At 34.9% G+C, this 22961-nt stretch overlaps 1 protein-coding gene across 1 annotated transcript; it reads right to left on the bottom strand.

The window, feature by feature from the left end:
- Nucleotides 1-233: 233 nt before the first annotated feature.
- Nucleotides 234-5454, bottom strand: LOC121252383 (protein Brevis radix-like 4). Its single transcript, XM_041151984.1, is given in 6 exon segments — nt 234-896; nt 1762-2162; nt 2321-2456; nt 4329-4542; nt 4545-4704; nt 4849-5454. Coding segments are annotated over 6 exon segments (1113 nt in total). The 5' UTR covers nt 4972-5454; the 3' UTR covers nt 234-817.
- Nucleotides 5455-22961: the final 17507 nt, after the last annotated feature.

Raw genomic sequence — 22961 nt, 5'->3', positions numbered from 1 at the left:
GAAATAATTTTTATCTAATCATTTCAATTGTCTTTCTTGACATGAAATAACAAAAATCAAAACTTTCACAAAATCTATACGATCCCGCCACTTTTACAAGCTCCAATAAAAATGTCCAAAAAATTCTCTGTGCAAGCATCTTCTGAGCCCCACCACTTTCACAAAACCCCACAAAAGTATTTCCAACAAATTTCACAAAGATTTCATATTTATGTAAAATGACAAAGATCCTCTTTGGCAGAAAAAGCATCTCGGAAGATTTCATTTGGGAGATGAAAGAAATCTTAGAAAGTCTCTACTTCCCAGCTAGTCTTTCTCTCCCAATGAGCTTCAACGGTGCACCGCATGCATGCCCCAATTGATTCTCAGCCCTACTACATCTGTGCCATTTAGGTAACATATTCACCCATTCACACTGGGGAAACTGATAGGTGAAAATGATGTACATGATTTGAGTTTCACAGATAGAATTGGACAAAACTTTTAAGATGCTTAGACATTGTGTATCATGAAAAGAAGCTGGATCAGCAAAATGTACTCAAAAGAGAAGAATGAACATATTGATTTTCACTGACATTGACTTGATCAGGGTTCCCCTTGAGAATATTCTGCAGCAAATTGTTGTGTGCCCCCCCACTCCCTCCCCGGGGCGGCCCGAAAGAAAAAACATCGAGAGGTGCTGGTAGCACCTATTTGCATACCCAATTAGCTATAGATGAGACTTTACTAGTGTGGAAAAATAAACAAAAGAAAACACTCTGGTAGTAAGGAACACCTCCACACCATGGAAATCGCTTGCATCAACCCTTTTGCTCATTCACAAGTATTGTTCATGTATCCTGGCACGGTTCTCTTCCCACCATAATCTAGCATGCATCTCCCCAAATTTTTCGCGGCTGCAGGACACGCATAGCAAGAATTTCCAGCATCATTCAAGTCAATGTAGTTCCATAACATAATGATACATGAAGTAGGAAAGAAAGAATTGCTTCTCATTCAAAAATTTCTGGTAGACTCGAAAATAGAAGAGAAAAAAAAGAATTAGTTCAAGTAGCATGATTGACAGCAGCAAAAATGATGTTAAAAAAGAGTAGCAATTTCTGATTTTGTTCCTCTTGTTTGAAATTCAAGTCATGATTTACAATTAGTTGAACGCCTCAAATTGCGACATTGTGGCTACAGTCTAATCAAATCCATCAAAAGGCATAGTACTTAGGCATTCAAAAGGAATGTGAATTCTGAATTTTCTTCATAAAGGACAAATTTTGTAGACTTCCCATGAGACAACATTCAATAAATACCTGAATACTAGTAGTCTATAGATTATGGTACTTGATCTTCCCTATCCTCAACCATATGAAACCCGTAATTAACAATAAACTGAAACTTTGCTTGATGGCCAGAATGCCTTAACAAGTTGCTGATCGTGGCAATTGTGAACAGTATAAGCTCTTTCTAAATGGCCACCATATATGACTAGGTTACTACCAATCAGAGAAGCAGACAACTTATCAAATTATCCTTATAACAGAGTGACAATTTTTATGATCAAGGTGGGGCAGCAGATTAAAATTGCATAATATTTTCTGTTTCATAGAAAAACTCAATGGCCAGAAAATTTCACATGGGACCCATCATTTCATGAATTTGACTGGGAATTTGATAAAATTGTAATAATAAGTTGAGATGAGTTCTGAATTTTCCCTCAATGTGCTGCTTAAGAGACACTCAATCCAACCAAAGAGTTTCCAAGAACCTCACCTGAATCTCACTCGTCTGAGCTCCCTTTTGCCTCCCGGTAATGCTTTAATTGTGATGTAGACCCCTGGTTCATCTTGTTCAACCCATTCAGCCTCAAGATCACTAGCATTACTGATTGACAGCTCCCCTGAGCGATCTGCATCCCTCGATGAACTACTCCTTATAGAAGCATCCATAGATGATATCTCTGTCTTGGCACCGCTGATGCTGGATAGTTTTGGGGTTGATCCAAGACCACCTGAATCATAGTAATGTCGAGATTGCATCGAGTGTTTTTCAAGTGAATCTGAGGATGAGTAACCCATTCCCATCCCTGTTGGACGGTACAAGTTACGAGGTAACCGTTCTCTGGTCAATGGGGGTGTTATGGGGCTGCCTTCTGCAGATTCCATCTTTGAGCTCTGTAACAGGAGAGAAGAAATGACATTATTATTAGAACTTAAAAGGGACAAAAGGCAAAATACTGTGTACACAGTACACATTTACTTGAATTCATTGATACATCATCAATGGGGCAGGGCCATGAATGTGAACATGCGATTCTATGAAAAAAGTTCACCTCATCTTCAGATCTTGGTGGAGTTGGAAGCGGGAAAGCATGTCGGTTGAATCTCTGAACATTGTACAGTTCCATAACCCGGTCATAGTTCTCTGCCCACCACCTTTGAGCTTGCCATTTGTTGAACATCTCTCGACTAATCATAGAAAAAATAAACTACAATTTCAAAACTCCTGATCAATGAACTAACTGGATGAGAAATGAGAAATGGTGGCCCCCATAAGCACATCACATGGCAACTGCCATGCATTTTCTTTTTGATAAACAGAGACTTGGAATTTTTGTTTTTTTTATTTTTTAAATTTGCTCTTTTAGAAATAATACAGTAGCATCTTCATAAAGACCCATCAAGTTCATTACCTGCCATAATTACTCCGCGTGCCTATTGCTTGAAGCCTTTGAACCAATTCCATTATATCAAATTATCATTGGTTATGGAACAGTAGTCAATAATGTTAGACCACTGAACTGCACACTCATAATACCTTTTGACAAAAGGAACTCAGCATAATTAACATAAAAACCGACATTCGGTGAGTGTAATAAAGTAATTTTTTTTTAGTGGAAACATAGGCCTTGCAGTAGGGGGAGAATGTCTTTAACAATCAGAAAATATGTGGGTCCACGATCAACCATTCCTTCTGCAGTATTAATCAGCAAAAAACGCAATACCCAATGCGTATGGTTTGATGATCAATGCTAATTGTTTCAAAAAAAAAAAAAAATGATCAGTGCTAATCTTCATTCTTATTTCTGTCATCCACAATCATTGCCATAAATATGATACATTTTAAATGATTTCAGTCAACCATATCACTAAAAAGTCACATCTTTCTCAAAAAATACAAAGACACCAATTAGTGTGATATTTGCAATAAAGAATAACATTTCTCTCGTTTAATTTGGAATCAATCCCATATCACAGAGTCAATCCATGACACCAGAAAACGTGGGAGTAGAAGGTCCCATTCCTGTGAGATTATCTAATTCTGCTTTTATTTGTTGCCAACCCATTACTATAAGATCAGAAGGTCTGACATTTTCAGTCTTCTGAGTAGTTTCGGGCGGCAGATGACGTGAGCAGTCGAAGTTCATTAGAACAAAAAATGACAAGATAATGGTCACTCAAAACAGACAAAGGGACGGAGAATCAGGCAGGCGTGAAGGAATATAGGTAAGGGAAAGAAAGGAAGAAGCCTTCTCCGACACGAAGACAGCACTCCATGTAAAAGGTACCAAAACACAATCAACGTTGCCCCACCCAAACCAACAATGGCTTCTGCTTTTGGACTTTTTCGGATTGCTTTTCATAAGGGCGTGAAAATTACTTGTTTATTGGGTCCCACCAAAACTTTCCTCAAACCATATGAACAGACTGGTTTCCAAAGTATTGTTTGGATGCCACGTTCAATTAGTTTTCAAAATAATTTAATAAGTTCTATCGTTTTCCATTTTAATTCTTTATATGGATCTAAAGTAGAAAGAATTGAGAATTATATGGTTATAAAAATAAGAGAAATATTATACATCAGTCACTATTTATTTTCACATTTCATATTTTATACTTATAATTTTTTCATAAAGTGTAAGATATAAGGGTGCTTTTTATAGGGTGTAAGATAGTGAATAATAATTAATGAAAAGAATTTATCTAAAAATAATAGTTTTTCTTTAAGTTTAAAATGTTTAATATCTGATTTTAATTTAAAATTTTGTAAAATTACTATCCATTTTATACAAAATTTAAAAAAAAAACATAAAAAAAAATAAAATATTGTGTATGTATGGTAATTAGTACTCATTTTCATATTAATCTTGAATTAAATTAAATGATCAATAAATAAAATATAAAAATATATTAACCGGAGTAGTCAAATCACTAAATACACTGATCAAAGCTACGGCGTGAAACGAGGAAAACGAACCAGCAGGAAGGGATGCGTACGGACGAAATGGGAATTTGGAGCGATGTGCAGGGGAAAAAGGGGAGAGGCGTGAGAAATTTTACCTGAATCGTATACGCTTGAGATCGTTCCCGCCACGGGGGAGCGAGACGAAGGTGATGAGCACGCCGGGCTCCACCTGGGCGACCCACTCCTTTGGCTCGATCTCCTCCACGAACACCACCGGTTCCACTCGGCGCCCGCTCCCGGAGTTCGGAGTCCCTTCGCCGCTCGAGCTCGACATCCCTTTCAGCCTCGCCTCCATCTCCTTCCCCACACCCTCCCCGTCCTCGACCTCGACCTCGACCACCTGAACCGCTCCGACTCCGCATCCGACTCTCCATTTCCCCTGAGTCGACTCTGAGTCGTTATCGTCGGCGGCGCCGTGCACGGGTTGCAGCTCCGATACGCCCCCGAAGCCTTCAACGCCATGTCCTTGATCTGAAATGACCAAATTATCAATGTTAAGCCTAAAACAAAAAAAAGGAAAAAGAAAAGGCCGACGAGTTTAGGGGTTTTGGAATAGAAGAAGTACGTACGACGAGTTTAGGGGTTTTGGAATAGAAGAAGTACGTATGTACCTACCTGAGAAGTGAGAGATTTGATAGTTTGGGTCTTGACGCCGGAGGTGTCGGATGGGTCGGATTCTTCGGTCTGATCCGGCGAGTCATCTCCGAGTTTCTTCGGCCGAGCTATGCACGTCAGCATTTTCCTTCCTCTGCGATAACGATACGATACGAAGAGAGTCCACACACCCCACCCCCGCCTCCAAAGAAAATTACGGGTTGATACAGTCGGTAATAAGGCGTTGTCCGAAAGCTGAAGGAGCTGTTGTTACTTGTTAGTATTGAATAATTGGGTTTGGGGTTCAGTATCAGAGCGGAAACAAACCAAGACGGCTACATATATAGATGTACGAATTCTTCGTGCTCAGACCTCTTCGATGTCTGCCTGCCACCCTCGTATATATTAAGCTACCAAAGATTCCTCTCAGAATTAAGAACACAATAGAATTGGAGGCAACTTTTCCTTTTTAGCTGTGTGTGTATGAGAGAGAGAGAGAGAGAGAGAGGTGATCGGAGTGATGTGATGTGCAGCGCCGGGAAGCGGTAAAGGAAAAGGCGAGGCTTTGCCAAAGGAAAAATGGCTCTATAATATAAATTTGCTTTTCTTCTTCACCTGCTACCGGCTATTTTACAGGTTCTTACATGTACGGCCTGAATGCCCCCAGGCACCATTGCATGCTTCAGTTCTTTTGACAAAAAATTTCGGGAAAGTAATGGCAGGTTTAGCAAGTTGGACGAGAAACAAAATATTTTAATTAAAATTTAAAATTCTAAAAATTTAGAATAAGTATCTAACTCAATTTTTAAAGTGACCCTTCCTCAAAATTGCTAAAGTCTCGTGAAAAAAAATATACCATGTACTAGTTGACCACCACGTCACATGTTATTAGCGAAAGGTGAATGACATAATAGATGTATTGTATTGATTATTTGTAAAAAAAAAAATAAAAGAATTTCATTGTAAAAAATTGAAAAAAAAAATTACTTTTTCCGTGAGCCAAATTTTTTACATAAGGTATGTTCGAACTTTGCATGATTGTTTCGTTTGGATGTTAAGATGAGTTGAGTTTTTTATAAATAATAATAAGTTGAGATGATGAAGTGAGTTTTGTGAAACCCACATTAGATATGTTTAGATGTTAAGATGAATTTAGATATATTTATAAGAATTTGAAAAAGATTGTGGGTTTCACGTGTAAAGATGTGTTAAGTTAAAAAAAAGGTTATGAATCTTATGTGTAAGATGTTTTGAGTTGAGATGATTTAGTGATTTGAGAGTTGAGTATTTATATGTTAAACTCAACTTAAAATTAGAGTTCAGTCCAAATTTCAAACGAGGCCTAAAACTTGTATCATTACTTCGATCTCTTTATTTTTCGAGGAAAAAAAAATACTCTTATGAAAACCTTAACATATCTTGATTATTTGAAAAATATTCTTTGCATTCCTAGATTGTAATAATCTCTTTGATAACAAGGTGTGGAAACTCTCACCTTGGATACGTTGCATTATCAAGCTGTCTAAAGAATTATATCATATGTCATCTATTAAGATTCCTCATTAACTTATGTGCTCCATTCCTCAAGTTACATCGCACCAAATATTTTTTTCCATCTTAATGACCAATATTAGACAAAGTGATCTATTTTTAATTATTTAGATCGAATCTTCAAAATTATGTCACGTTATGTCTGTACCATCTATTCTGATAGTCGCAATCAGATTAATGATATTATTTGATGAAAAAACGAAGTCATAATTTGAGATATCATATCACAAGAGTGATTGTAATTCTAAATCTAAAATGTATTCTTTCAATATATAATGAATTAAAAAAAAAGTAATAATAGTGTATTATGTGTATGTCAAGTATGATTAATGGATTTGTATCAGCTTTCTCTCTCAATTGGTCACGAGTATTGTCTACGTGTTTTAAATATTGAAATTGTGTTTTTAAATATAGTGGTTGCTTTTTAAAATACGCTCAGTGTTTTAAAGCTCTCGAATATTTGAAATGCCCTGAAAATATTTATATGGAGTATTTCTAGTATTATTGAAACAAGCCTAATTTTAAGTAAGACAATTATAATATTTTGAGAGCTCCAAAAATATTATAATTATTGAAAATCATTTTATCTAAATGATTTTAGTTATTTAAAATATTACGGTACTTAATTTATGTTGAAAACTCTAATTAATTAGATAGTTTTATTCTCTTAAAAATATTTAGCAAAATTTTATCATTTATTTAATGATGCAAGAATATTATTTTATAAACTAAAGTTAAGTTTGAATTAATGATATAATATTCTATCTTAATTCCTTTTAGTGTTTTCAGTTAAGTTAGTGTTTACTCATTTTCAAATCAGTATTTAAAATCCACCATTAGATCATTTTGAAGATCCCGAGGTAAAGGGTTGGAATTAAAACCCTAACTCCCTTTCTTTTTTCCTCACTTTTCCCTCTTCCCTCTCTCTCATCCCTCCCCCTCACGCCGCACGTCTCCCTTTCCCCTCACCTGATTCTCTCCTTCACTAGCCTAGCCACCCCGCACCGCCACCTGCAACGTCGTCACCGGCATTAGCCCCACCTCATGCCGGCGACCAAACCCTACCGTCGAAGCAGCTCCCTCTCCCCCATGCGAACCCTTTCTCCTCTCAGTTTCTTCCTATAGCTTTTCCCATCGCAGCCGTCGTCAACCTTAGCCCCACCGAGCACCACCATGACGTCGCCATGACCACCTCCTTCCTCTTCCCTTTGACCGGAAGCCCATAGCTCCTCCTTGGACCCACGCATGAAACCCACGGGTTTCTCCCCTAATGCCACCGTACGCCACCGCACCACCACCATCAGGCTTCTCCCTCACCGGCGACCTCCCCTAGCCACCCTCATGCCCAACCGAAGCCCCTAACTCTTCCATGTTCTCTCACTCTCTAACGAGTCCTCCATGACCCACGACCCAGATTTGCTGTAGGGCCACCGTATGCCTACCCCATCGGCACCCCGGCTCCTCTAACACCCCCTTAAGCTCCTTCATGCCTAGCCATAGTCCCTAGCCATTCCCTTGCCTCTCACGCACTCTCACCCTCTCGGATGCACTGTACACGGCTAGATGTCGCCGTGCTCCGCCTCTAGGTGCTACCACGAGGCCACCATGAGCCTTCCAAGACCACACCCAGCTATCCCCACACCCAAAACAACCAATGTACGTGGCTAACCACCATTGTACACGGCTTTAGCCGCCACGTATGGCCCTTCCTCAGCCACCCACGAACTCCTCACTGTGTCAACCACCCTCCGCAATCATGTTAAGCCTGACAAAGCCTAGATCTAGTTGAGAAACCCTAGATTTGTCCACCCAAAATAGTCTCGTTCCAAGGTCACAAGGGTGACCGCTACCACCCGCTAGTGGCTTCCGACACCATTGGTCGTGCCGGACAGCGAGAAACCCATGGGTTATCCCGACGATATGTTGGTTGGTTGGATTGTAAACTGTGTTGTGTCATAGAGTTCCTTGTGTAGTGTGGTGATGTGAAGTGTGGTTGTGTACATGAAGTGTGGGGCGTAGTTGGAAAGTGTGTTGTGTAGTCGTGTTGTGGACCGTATTGTGAAGTATGTGTTGTAGTGGTGACGTGTCGTTGTGTAGAATGGAAAGAGTACAAGTGGAGTGTACTCATGGCGTACTGTGGATTGGAGGGAGGAAGTACACATGGAATGTACTCCAAGTGGTGAGGCAATGCACCATATGGCGTGTGTGTTGTAATGGTGATGTGGTGTAGTACGATGTAAAGGGAGTACATGTGGCGTGTATTCCGTGTGGTGAAGTCGTGATACACCGGATGGCGTGCCACGAAGGGTTGAATGATTTCGTAGTAGAGAAGTGTGCAGCTTGATGTGGAGTGTCGGGAACTGTGAAACAGTGTCCCAGAGTAGTTGTGATGTGACCGGTAGTCCCAGTGATGGGTGTCACCATGCAGTAATATTATAGTTGTTGTACGTGTGATGAGTGAAGAGTTGGCGTAGAAGTGACGTGACAAGGTCACGGTGTAGCTTGGGTGTAGTCTCGAGCTATGTGACGGGACGTGACGTAAGGTGTAATTGTGAAATGAGCCTTGTGGTGCCAAGTGTTGGGATGAACTATCAAGAGGGACGGGTAGCATGAAAAGTCATGCTAGCCCGATTAAGAGAAGGTTGGTATCGGAGTATGGAACTTGTTTACACAAGCAAGTGATCAACGTGTTATACGAAAATCTTAGGTGATAAAAAGGGAGTGGGGTACATGTGTAGTCTGGTTAGACACATGTGTGCTGGACGAATTTACTATATATAATGGATAATATGTCCTAAGCATAGGTACACGATGTTTGAACATCAGAGTTGGCATAGAGCCATGTGAGATGCATAGATAAGGATGATGATGGCAATAAGGAAGTGTAGGCTCAAATGTAGGAAGTGACATGTGTATTGTCTAAGATTGAGATGCGTGACTTAGTTGACCTGAGTCATACATCGGGATGAGGTTAATAATAAGAATAAGACAAAGGTCTTAGTGTCTTAACTTTAAGGTGAATCATGAGGATCACGTTAAGTGGATAAGCACTCGAAGTAGAACGTTTAGTTTGGAAAAGATAGTGACCGTAAGTGGATCCCCGAAAGTTTTAGCATAGTAAGGGACACGTAAGAGCCCAGGTATAGAAGGAGAGTGTTCCAAATGAAGTGTAGTTCTATTTTTAATTGAGTTGCTTATGCACTAAATAGAGAATAATGACGCTAAGGTTATATGTATGCATGTAGGTTGTCATCTAACACGCACATGAATGAACTGCATGATATGAAAATAGCATAGAGACCAGGTAAGTATTATGTTCATACTCTTCTAGAGTTTTCTAAGATGATATGAAATGAAAATGAAATATTTTTCCATTATGATGCTTTATGAAATGACATGAACGACGTTTTACGAAAGAATGCTAAGTATAAGAATTCAAAAATATATGTATGTAATGACCTTTCTTGGCAAACCCTTCTTGGCAGCCCCTTTTAATGCAACCCAAGTATTAAGTGTATGCATGTGAATGGATGACTATACGAAGTATGTATTGTACGTATTTTCATGAAATGAGAAGTGAGGCTTATGCCTTATGCTTTAAGTGATGCTTTAAATTATGCGAAGAAAGTATTTTTAACGTCTCTATGAACTGATGCTTTAAGGATGCCACGAACTGATGTTTTGAACGATGCCTTGAAAGATGATGTTTAAACTCATGCTTTTAAATGACGTTTTTCCATGAATGAACTATTGATTGAAATGACTAAAATGAATGAATAAAAGAAATGACTGAATGAAGGAATGATTTAATGTATGAAACTATGTAACGGCTATGACTGAATGAATGGGTACCAAAGAAATGGACAGATTATAATGCCGAGTAAGTAGTACTGGTAGTGCACCCAGTGTTGCCCCCTAATTGAAAGGGATTCCCAACCTGTGGCTACGGGCAGAATCCAGGTGCTAATGAAGACTGCTAATCCTAACATACGGAGCATAACAGTGTGTACCAGTCAAATAAAAGTAATAAGAAAATGTATGTATGTATGCTTATTTTTTTAAGAAATGAAGGCATTGGGGAGAGAAATGTTTTGCAAAAAGAAAACCCATTTTTAAGAAAAACCTTGTCTAGTGATGTTTTCAAGATGAATGTATGTCTTATGTACGTAAGGAACGTATGGAGTGATGAATGCATGACAAAAAACCTATGTTGTTATATTTTTACTGTATGAAGTAATGCTTACTGAGTATTCGACTTATTTTAGTTTTTATGTATACCCCTCCCCCCACAGGAACTAAATGAGCAGAACGCATCAGGACAGACACAGTCCAAGGGAAAGAGCACGGAAGTCTAGGCATAAGAGTTTTAAATGTATGAGAGGCCTTTTTGTTTTAAGTTTGATGTTTTTCGCTATAAACCTCTTTTATTCTCAAAACACATTTTATATTATAACGTAGAGTCTTGCACCCAGAGTATCGAAGTAACAAGTTTTAAAATGATCAGTAATTTCTGTCTCTTTTTCTAAAATCATTTTCTAAAAAGTCTCACCACAAGAATGGAACGTGACATAATTAGATATGTGATTTTAGATAATAGAATTTATTATTGTATATAGGTTTAATTTTTAAGTTCTCAAATTTCAATATAAAATTAGAGATATTACTACATATTTGAATTGAATAATCTCCTCAAAATTTATGAAATTATTAAGAAAAATTGACTAGATTAATTTTTTGGATTTTTTTATTTATTTTATTTGTGGAAAAAGAGCCAAATGATTAGACATTTTTCAAAAAGTCGTCCTATACATCCACCTACATAGCACACCTTACGTATAAGATTATTATTGTTTTTTATTTCTAATAATTAAAACGTGTGTTTTGGTGTTATTCTTCTTCGCTTACACAACACACATACCTGCACAGGAAAAGAAGCAGTCGGAATCAAAATGAAATATCTCCCATTGAAACAGCTTCAACTTCTCTCATTTCCCTTAAAATCCATCATCTCCCATGTCTTCCAACCTTTCGTTGCACCACTTTATACTATTACTGCTACTTCTTCTAGTGAAACTGATTCTTCCATCACAACTTTAACCCAAGAGAAGCTCACGAAGATCAACCTCCTCCTTCCACGCCTCTGCCTCTGAAACCACCTCCCCACAGTAATCCACCTCACCACCACTGCCCTCCTCACAAACCCACCTCCAAAATCTCTCTCTCTTTCCATTCTCATTGATTCCCTCACTTACCGAGCCGGACATGGCCTTTCCGAGCTGTTGGGCACAAAAAACATACTCAAACATTCATGCAAAAGTTTAAAAAAACAACAAATCAGAAAAGAATTGCAGATTTTGAATCAAGTGTGGTTTCTCTTCAACGTTAACTTGACTTCATAGATCTGGAGTATGAATGCAAGAGAGAAAGAATAGAGTTCAGTGGGAAGGAAGAGACAACTTTCGTGGGACAAGTTCTGAGGAAGATAGCGAGGAAAGAGATGAGTTCAAAGCGGAAGGAAGAGAGTGACATCGTACATCAGATTTGAGGGAAGAGACAACTTCTAGCATGATTCAAAGACAAGAGAGTGAGGAGAGGGAAAATCTTGGCATGATTACGAGTTCTAGCATAACAAAAAATTCTCGTGGGGGGCGGGAAGGGGGGAAGAGAGTCAAAATTAGGGTCGAAAGAGATCAAGTTTTTCGTGTTGAACCGTGACTTGGAGTTAAACCGGATTCAGACACGTCAGGTGTGCTCTGTAGCTTAAAGGAAGTAGCATCTGAGTAGCTTTATTCTTTTTGAAAAAAGAATTGGTACATAAAAATATGCTTGAAAGTCTATTATACTATATTATAAATATAATTTTGAAAATGATATTATTCTTCTTCTTTTTGCACCACATCACTCATTATTTTAATTATTTTTATTATTTATTCATTTAAATAGTATTAAAACCTTGCAACTATATATATTATTAGCATTACTCTTTATTAAAAGAGTAATTAGACTTTTTTTTTTTAAATGGGTATGTGCTATTTTCTTTAATGGTTACCAAAATAAAGATTTCGATAACATATATAATTCTTGCAATAGGAGGCTAGGAATCTTGCACTTTTTGAGCCACGTCATCCATTAGTTAATTAATTTCATGTGTAATTTAAGTTGAAAACAAATCATTTCAAATGTCATATAAATAAATAGAAAAATGATAACCTTACAACTATTTTATAATTTTATATTAAATAGATGATAGTTTGTTAATATTAAAATTTATTTTTAAGAGCGTTACATGATTTTATTAATTATTTAAAAATTAATTATAAAACAATTATAAATATATCATTACTCAAATAAGTAAAAGATGTATGCTATTAGTTTTAATAAAAATTTCTAACCCAGCTTTCTTGTCAAATAAAAAAGAATTTTGGACGTGGCCAAGTGCCCAAGAAAATGGGCCTTATAGTGAGGTTGTTGTATAATCTGTTTAGATGCTAAAAATATTTTATCTTATTATTATAATTTTTTTAAATTTTCATATAAAATATAATAAATAATTTAAATTTTTTCAAAACATAATAATATTAAAAAATAATATTCTAATAATATTTTATATTTAACTTTTAACTTTCATTTAAAACCATCTCATCTCATCTCACTATCAAAACCGTACCTAAGAAAACTATACAGTTAATCTCACTCTTATTTCACTAAGGTGAAGTGATATTGCTTATTGATCACTAAAGTTTTCTAAAAAACATAAAAAATAATTCAATAATGATAAAAGTATCACATTTTAGATAGCAAAACGAGAGTGCAGTTTCTATCATTACTCAAAAAGCAACGACACGTTTTTGTTGATTCAACCCAAAAAGTCAACCCATCTATTGGCAAATTAGGGCTTCGTTTGTTTTCATAAATGAGATGAGATGAGTTGAGATAAACGTTGATAGTTGAATAAAATATTATTAGAATATATTTTTTTAATATTATTTTTACTTTGAGATTTGAAAATGTTAAATTATTTATATTTCGTGTTAAAATTTAGAAAAATTGTAATGATTAGATGAGATAAGATGAGAATGTTTGTGAAAACAAACAAGATCCAAAAGGAAAGTGAAAGTTATTTTCATTTTTCACCACCCACGACCACAGAACTATTAGAATAAGGTGGCCAAAGTTCTAGTGCCAATAGTTTGGATACAAGAACCCTCTCAACTTATCATATCACATCTCATCTCATCTAATTATTACAATTTTTTCAAACTTCTACACAAAGTAAATACAATAAGAAATTTAACTTTTTCAAATCTAAAGACAAAAATAATATTAAGAAATAATATTATAATAATATTTTATTCAACTTTCAATTTTCATCTTATTTTATCTCATCTCAACTCACTATCTAAACCTTTCCTGAGAGAATGATACAAAAGCAACTAAATATAGCATTAGACATAATTATTAAATGAAATCAAATTAGGGTATTCAAAGTAACATTAGGGTTAAGATTTTTCTCCTAAAGAAATACTAACATTAGGATCTCTTTCATAAATTCTATTATTCGAACTTCAAAGGAAAAGAAAGCTTCAGATTCTATTGGGCACTTAATTTTATCATTTTGTCCAATACTATCAAATAAAGTTCATCTGCATTTCATTTGAAATTAATAATATTTAGAGAAATGATAATTTTAGTCTTAAGGCGTGCAAATTCCAATTACTCCTTTTGAAAAAAGTAGGTAAATATGAAACTCGTATGAAAAATATATATATTTTTAATGGTGGACCCCGCATTTTTACAAAGAAAGTGCACGGCACTTGCATATCCTAAAACTAGATCTAACATTACTCAAATATTTATTTAGTATACAATAATGAATATTGCAGTTACTTCACCTCATGTGAATCTAATTAGTTTTAGAAACACAACGAGTAGAATTTAATAATTAGGCTACCCCATGTCAATACTATCACATTATTGAAAAATTGTATGAAGGGGGGTAAACAATTAGCTTAGAGTCTAGACTCTAGACAAGGAGAAAAAGATTTAAAAAAAAAAAAAAAAAGGTAAGACAAAATGCAACAACAATATAAAATTTTTGGTTTTTATAAAAATATTCTCACGTAAATAAGTGCACTTCCAATTGACAATCAAGGTGGCAGCTCAGTTGGTACGAGTTGGTATTTCATAATCTTGAGGTCAGGAGTTCGAATCAGGACATAAGTTGAAACTACTTTTGATAGTAAAGCAACTACTTGTGGTAGTAAAGCCTGGCATTTATGCCAGGAGATGGGCTTTAGACCAACTGGATACTTTGGGAGTGCTGTGATGACGGACTCGCCTTTAGGGCAGTAGCTGTGGCTCAAACAGAACATTCCACAACGGAGAGGGACTCCTATGGGCACGCCCAATGAGAATTGTTACGCTAGTCGTCCCCACCTCCTCTTTTCTTAAGGAAAAAGAAATGACTCTCACAAGTTACATTGGGAAATTTGTTTAATTTGGAAAATGAAGTAGAAATATTCTTTTTTTTTTCTTTGCAAGTAAGCTTCATTAAAATAGAACAAATAAAATAGGTACATATTTTTCTAAAAAGTACATAAATAAAATTATACGATGGGGTCTTTACCACTATGAAAAGGTAAAATGCAAGGGGGAATAGTGGAAAAGGGTATGCTTCGAAGATTCGAGGCTACCCATTGCCCAAGGTTGTGCGCACATTGATTCTCTGATTGATGAATTTTTTTTTATTGAGCAAGCTTCAAAAGACGGTAGCAAGAAGTTGATGTTGTTAGTGACCACTTGCATTTTCCAATCTGAAATTTGCTGATCCTTTTGGATTGCACTTATGGTCTGCTTTGAGTCTCCTTCGATGTGTATGGTTCTCAAGTTGAGTTTGATGACTTCTTTAATTCCTAACAAAGTTGAAAAAGCTTCGCCCACATTTGGGTTTTTGTTGTGGATGAAACTGGTGAGGGCGAATATGGGTGTGCCTGACCTAGATCGGCAGATGCATGCAGTTGTTGCACCATCTTCCCTGACTGCTACGTCAAACTGGATAATGAAGTGGTCTTATGGCCTGCGGTACCATGAGGCTTCCGGTTCCTGTGATTTTCCTTTCCAAGTTATTTGGTGGTCCATAAGAGCCTTTGAAACTTTGGTGATTAGTCAATTTGGGGAAGATTTGAAGGAATCATGGATGACTAAATTACGAAGGAACCATATGTTATCAATGGCCAGAGTTGCAAACATTTGGACAGATTGTGACTCATCTTCAGGGATTCTCAAGGAGATTGTAGGGTCAAGAATGGTTGTAATCCATTCCGAAATTGAGTGTTATGTGAATTTTGTGATATCGATTAGCCATTTGGAATGTTTCCAGAGAGGTTTTGTGTAACAACAATTAAGGATGAGGTAAGTGAGGGTCTCTTCTTCAACGAGGTAGAGAGGGTAGAGTACTTGGTCATCCTCAAGATTAAATTTTTTTTCCAAGAGGGATCTTGTTGGAAGGATGTTTTGAGAGACTTTCTAGAGTAGGAGTTTTAATTTGTCTTGGATTTGGAGTTTCCACAATTTTTTCCAGGGGATATCTGCGGTTTGGTTTGCCGTGGGGGTGAGCATTGCAGTTAAAGCAGATTTAACCGAGAAATTTCCAGAATAGTGTTGTTTCCATTTGATTTTGTCGTTAATGGAAGAGAAATTATAGATTGACAAATGAATTCTGGAGATTTCCAGAGCAGAGTCCTAGGAGAATAGAGTTTGTAGAAGGATTGTGTTCCATCTCCTAGGTTCTTCAAGGGTAAGCTCAGCAACTCTCAAATTTGGCTCAATCCAATTAGTGGTTAGGTTTGGCGCAAGGATGAGGGAGGGAGGAGTTGGTATCCAAGGGTCTTTCTAAACTTTTGTTGAGATTCCATTGTTAATTTGGTAGAAGATGCTAGATTTGAGGAAATCTCTTTGATTGAGGAGGCATTTCCAAAACTAAGAATTAAAAAGAAGCATGAGTTCTTTAGATATTTTGAGGTGAAAAAATGCTTCCAAAGGCTGTTTGTACTACCCTGCCAAATACTCAGAAAAAAATAATAAAAAAACAAAAAAAAAACTTTTGGGACTCTCTGAACAAAATTACAAACTCCTTTTCAGGCCCTATGGTTGCTATAGGCGACTTCAATTCTATTATCAGCCAAAGAGAAAAAATTGGTGGAAAACCCTTTGCAAGCTCATCCACCTCCAATGACCTAAAAAATTTCTTGGACTAAAATGGACTCATCAACCTGAAAGCTTCCAGACCTAAATACACTTGGACAAACAACAGACATGGAGCCCACAACATCAGAGAAAAACTTGACAGAGCAGTCATGAACTTACAATGGAACACCTTATTTCCTGATGCATCTATTCTCAATCTCCCAAGAGTGACCTCTAACCATTCTCCCATCATCCTCAACACTATTAACCTCAAGAAAAAGAAACATTTTTTAAAGTTTGAGGAATTCTGGTTAAGAGACCCTTCATACTTTGACACCATCAGGAAAGCCTGGAATGTGAATATCCACAGGTCTCCTGCATTCATCTTCGTCAAAAAGCTCAATGCCACAAAAAGAGCCTTCAAAGTGTGGAATAAAACATCCTTTGGCCACATCCAAACAAAAATACAACTCCTCACAACCTCTCTCAACCAAATCCAATTCGAGGACCCAACCCCGGACTCTAGCTCATTGGAAGAAACTCTAAAGGAAAATCTAAAAGAGCAACTCTGTTAAGAAGAATCTCTATGGCGTTAAAAATCTCAAGCTATATGGATCACTTACATTGATTTAAATACAAAATTCTTTTATGCCTCCACTTCTATCCGACGAAGGAGAAACACCATTGACACTCTAAAAATTGCAGAAGGGAACTGGATCAATGACCCAGCAAAGAAATGAACCATAAAAACGAGCCATTGTCCCTAAAACAGACTCCCAAAACACTGTGCATCAATTTTGCCCAATCAACTTGGCAAATGTTCGTTACAAAATCATTGCGAAGATCCTAGCAAACAGACTCAGACTAATCCTCCCAAATTTCATCTCCCCCAATCAAACTGTTTTTGTTCCAGGTAGACTCATCCAGGAAAACATCATTCTTGCACAAGAAATCTTCCACCACCTAAAAAAGAAAAAAGGAAAAATTGGGCTAATGGCTACAAAAATTGACATGGAATGGTCCTTCATCATCAACATTTTCAAAAGCCTGGGTTTTAGTCAAACCTAGACAAATTGGTTCTAAGATTGCTTGTCAACAGTCTCCTACTCCATCCTTCTTAACGACTCACCCACTAGTCTGATCCACCCTTCAAGAGGCCTTTGACAAGGCCTTTCCTCTTTCCTCTTCATCCTTGGTAGAGAGGATCTTTTAAGACTTATCCACAAAGAAGAAATCCTAAAAAACCTAGAAGGTATTCACATCTCTCAAGGAGGTCCAAAAATCTCTCATCTCCTTTTTGCAGATGATCTCATTCTCTTCGACAAGTCCTCCCCATCCACTATGGATGCCTTCGCTTGCTGCATTGATACCTACACCAAATGGTCTGGCCAAAAAATTAATCAAAACAAATCCACCGTTCACTTCAGCAACAACACTGCTTTGCACACTAAAAGAGAAATCAGTGACTCCCTCAACTGCAAAGCTTGTCCTGCAAGATGTAGAAATATTCTATTTATAAGTAGTGTGTAAGTCCCAAGATTCATTTTGAGGTATGAACGTGTACGGCAATAAAGTACCCTAAATAGTTTATGTAGATTTTTATCTATTTAACCTAAAAAAATTACTTTATCTATTTTAGCTAATAACTTTTAATTTACATTAAGAAATTATAGCTATTTTATCCTACACACAACATATAAAATTAATATTGACACAATAATTTAAATATGTTTAATTAAAAAAAATTATAATACTTACATAATTCTCACGAGCATCGGGATGAGTCCACTCTCCATTACTATTAGTATGTGATGTAACATATAATTTTGTCAGATCATAATTGGTGTCTAACTCTTGCTACAAGAGACATTCTTAATATATAAAGTCAATATTAAAATTAGTACCTCCAAAAAACAAATTATATAGAAAAAAAAAGTACATTACCAATTTCAGAGAGAGGCGATGGAAAGATCTTGAGCTTACAAGATGATGAATCTTCGATTTCGATCTTTTTTTTTTTTTTTATAGAACTTTACTCTTGCATAGAAGTTGTAAAAATTAGTAAGTGAAAATTATAAATAGGACACATAAAGAGTTTATTTAATTTATCTTATATGATGGATCCTCAAACATGTCGCAAGGTTTTTCCCAATATTCAGGTCGAACATCCTGAAAATCATGCTGGCGTGCATCTTCCTTGTTCTCGTGCTTCTTATAATGCTTGTGACACCTCGTCTTATACTTGCGGAATGCATTACACATCAGCTCATCTACAGTCTTACACTCCTATCTTCGACCAAAATTTAATTCAAAGTCATTCTTGAAAAAGTATATACAAAAATATATTATCATTTAGAATATTAAATAATATCAATATAAATTTATTATTTAAATATTACGTACCAAACAATACTTCTTTATAAATTCTTTCACATCTTGCAGGACTTTATGCCATAAACTTGTAGCTAAAGGTGCATAAGTTCGTGTAAGAGCACCCACATACGATACAAGCCAAGCTACTTGTTATCCCTCGCCTCCGGTATATTCGTCAAGAATGTTAACCTTAATCTTATATACTTTACGATATTTCTCCAAAATCATGCCTCTAGTAGTGTCTCGTCTGTAATGAGATTGTACTATTATCTCTATAAAATAATATTTAGTTATTTACCTTGTATCAATTATTAATTATCTTAATTGAAAAAATGAGTAGTAGTTATTTATCTTGTTCTATAGAGTCAGTATCTAATGGTGAGTCAGATGGAGAGTTAGGAACATGTGGAGATGGGATGCGAAGTTCCTTCCTTTTTGGTGGCATAATTGCGAGATACTGTATAATGTGAACACAAAACCGATCAATCATCTGTATTAGTTTCATCTGTAAATTCTCTCTCATCATCTAAAGATACTTCAAATGATTCAACACTTTGATCAACTGTCGCATCAACTATTTTAGCCTCAATAACTTTCCTATATAATAGGATCATCTCATTTTGGCTTAAATTCACAAATAAATTAAAGGTAGGTTGATTTTCTTGGTATACTTCTTAAGTAGATGAATCATCTTCTTCTTCATCTTATCCTTCCGCTTCAGGGATAATATCATAAATATTTTTAGGAGAAAACTTTTGTATTACTTGCCATTGATTTCCTAACTCAGGATCGTCTAAATAGAATATTTGAGATGTTTGTAAAGCCAAAATAAAATGATCATTTTCATACCATTTTTTTGATGTATTAATACTCAGAAAATATTCATCGTGATATTTTCCCATACGAGGATTGCTTAAATCTTACCAATCACACTTAAATATATAAACCACAAGTTTTATCACATATATCATTCCAATTATATCTACGATAACTCTATAAAAATCAACGTTATCTCCATCATGACTCCCTTCAACAAGGACACCACTATTTTATGTTTTCCAATAAAATTTTCGATCATTGTGTGATAGCTACTTCCTCGAAAAATACATGCAAAATATCGAGCAATGCATCTCAAGGGGCCACTCGCCAGTACATATAGTTCGTCTGATATATCGTTCGAATTACTCACACGCATTTATCAACTTACATATTAAATAAAGCATAAATATTCAACCGTTAACAATCCAATCTATTTTTTAAGTTAATGCAAAATCATATTTGTATTAATGTCATTACCCGTTGTTCGAACCATTTTGGGAACTCTTGTTCATGTCTCTAGTCTATATTATCTACTCCAAGTTCATTGAGCACATTAATATGATCACTGAAATTAAACATTACAACAATAAGTATATTCGTATAATTTTTTAATAAGTAAATTCAATGATTAATTAATAATTAATTTGAACTTACTTCAAGTGACTCTCTATTTCAGGACAATTGTTTAGCACGTACCGCTAAACTTTCTCGAACTCCCTTCCACACAAATCATAATCACGCTGAGCATCAAGGGAACGTACTTGTTGGAAAAATACAAAAAACTCGTTCCGTTGTCTTGCTTGATCAACATGAAAGTTTCTTTCCGGCTGATCAAACATCGTGTCAACGTCGTGGCAGTATATGGTGTTTTGATAATTTGCTTTAGTTATGGATTAAATCTTTTTTTTATTAATTATTGATTTATATTATGTAGTGTATGGCTGATAATATTTATTTAACTAAAAATCTTATTTAACATGAAATAAATCACTAAAATATTTTTAAATTAATTATATAAAATTAATTTATGAATTCGTATATATGATATATATGCATTTTTTATATTTTGAGTTATGTACAGAGATTAATATTATACGTTCGAATGTATAAATGTGGTGTTCGAATAAATTAAATATGTTCCGTTCGAACGGTCTAGAAACCTTTCCGCCAGATTCTGCCACCAAATCTATTCCGTTCGAACAACACAATTGCCGTTCAAACGGTTTTGAACTTTACCTGGCAAAATAAATTACTTTCTTGCCAAGATTTGTTTGTTTAAATGGATTTTTGTCCGTTAGAATGGATTTGACTTTTTGAAATGATTTAATTTGTCACAGAAGATCTTGTTCGACCGGATATTTATCCATTCGAATAGTTTTGTAAAGCATCTATTTTTTTGGATGACTTTTAAATTTTATCTTAAAAAATTACTTTAAGGGACGAAATTTACATCGTCCCTAAAGGTCAATTTTGTTGTAGTGATTGGCTACTTGTACACATAAAATACATGATCAATGGAAATATTTGTACTCTAAATAAAAAAATATTGAAAGAGTCCAAAATTCTTCAATGGTGTTTAAGAGCTCTTTTGGATACGTAAGATAATAATGAAATTGTTTGATTTAAGATATTTTATAGAATTTTGAGAAATGAGAGAGAAAATTTTAAATAAAATATTATAAAATTAAGAGATTGTTTGAATATAATTTTTTAATAATATTTTATATTAAATTTTGAAATTTGTATTATTCTTTTTATTTTGCTTAAAAATTTGAAAAAATTATAATAATAAAGTAATGATTAGATGAAAAAGTTAAAAATTTAAATTTTAAAATTATTATGTTTAATTATATTTAAAAATACGTGAGAATATGTAATAATACTTCAAAATACTTTGTGAATAACAGTAAGATAGTTTGTGAATAGTAATGAGATAGTTTGAATTGAGTATTTTTAGGTTTTGGAAAATGAGAAAGATAAAGTTGAATAAAAAAATATTATAAAATTAAAATATTGTTATAATATAATTTTATAATATTATTTTTGTTTGGAGATTTGAAAAAATTGAATTATTTTTTAATTTTATGTTTGAAAGTTTAGAAAAGTTATAATGATTAGTTTGAAAATTTTATATTTGAATTATGTTTAGAAATGAAATAGTATGAGATAAGATAAAATAGGATGAAAATTTTGAGATGAAATGTATTTCTAAACAAGCCCTTGTTTCCAAACTAGACTTAATTTGAGCCAAAGGCCAGGGCAAATAGATCTCTCCTCAGCGACAAAAAAAAAAAAAAAATCGCAGGCAGATAGTAATGATGCAGAGAGTAGGGACCTTGTAGAGTGGATCTTAAGGTACAAAACATATCAAACAACTAGCTTGAGGGAAAGTTTGGATAGTTAATTGAATTGAGTTGAGATATAACGAGGTCAAAGTTTAAATCAAATAAAATATTATTAAAATAATATGTTGTAATATTATTTTTATTTTAAAATTTAAAAAAAATTGAATATTTATTATATTTTATTTGAAAAATGTGTAATGATGAAATAAGATAATATAAAATGAGTTTAGATGATATTTTAATCCAAACAAGATCTTAGAATTGCCGAGATTTATCATTTAGCGGTCTTCATTAAGGACTCGTTTGTTTTTATAAATAAGATGAGTTGAAATTAAAGTTAAAAGTTAAATAAAATATTGTTAGAATATATTTTTTTAAAATTATTTTTTTTAATTAAAAAAAGTTGAATTTTTTATTTTATTTTATATAAAAATTAAAAAAATTATAATAATTAAATAAAATAAGTTGAAAAAAAATTATAAAAACAAACGAGACCTAAGAGTTGACAGGAAAGATACGGGTTTAAAAAAAGCTTGTCCATCTAGAGACATCTAGATGAAACTAAGGTAGTCTTTTCCGCCACATAAGTGCCATCATCTCATAAATCTCTAGCCATAGATGGAATGGAATTATGCAATGATGATCAATAATGTTAAATATAATTTTAAAGTGTAAAAGTTATGCATTTTATTTAAAAAAGAATATATGAAATTTACACATTTTAAAATTATAAATATAATTTTTCTTTAATATAATAGCAACGATGTTGGACAAGGCAGTACATGAGGCTGGCGTGCATGGCGGAGGCAGTGGAAATACTGTGGTGGTGGAGAGAGCACGGAGACCGGGACAAAGGAGGAG

The sequence above is a fragment of the Juglans microcarpa x Juglans regia genome, chromosome 2S (assembly GCF_004785595.1).
Source record: "Juglans microcarpa x Juglans regia isolate MS1-56 chromosome 2S, Jm3101_v1.0, whole genome shotgun sequence".
Lineage (NCBI taxonomy): Eukaryota > Viridiplantae > Streptophyta > Magnoliopsida > Fagales > Juglandaceae > Juglans > Juglans microcarpa x Juglans regia.
This window is presented reverse-complemented; position numbering and strand designations above follow the sequence as displayed.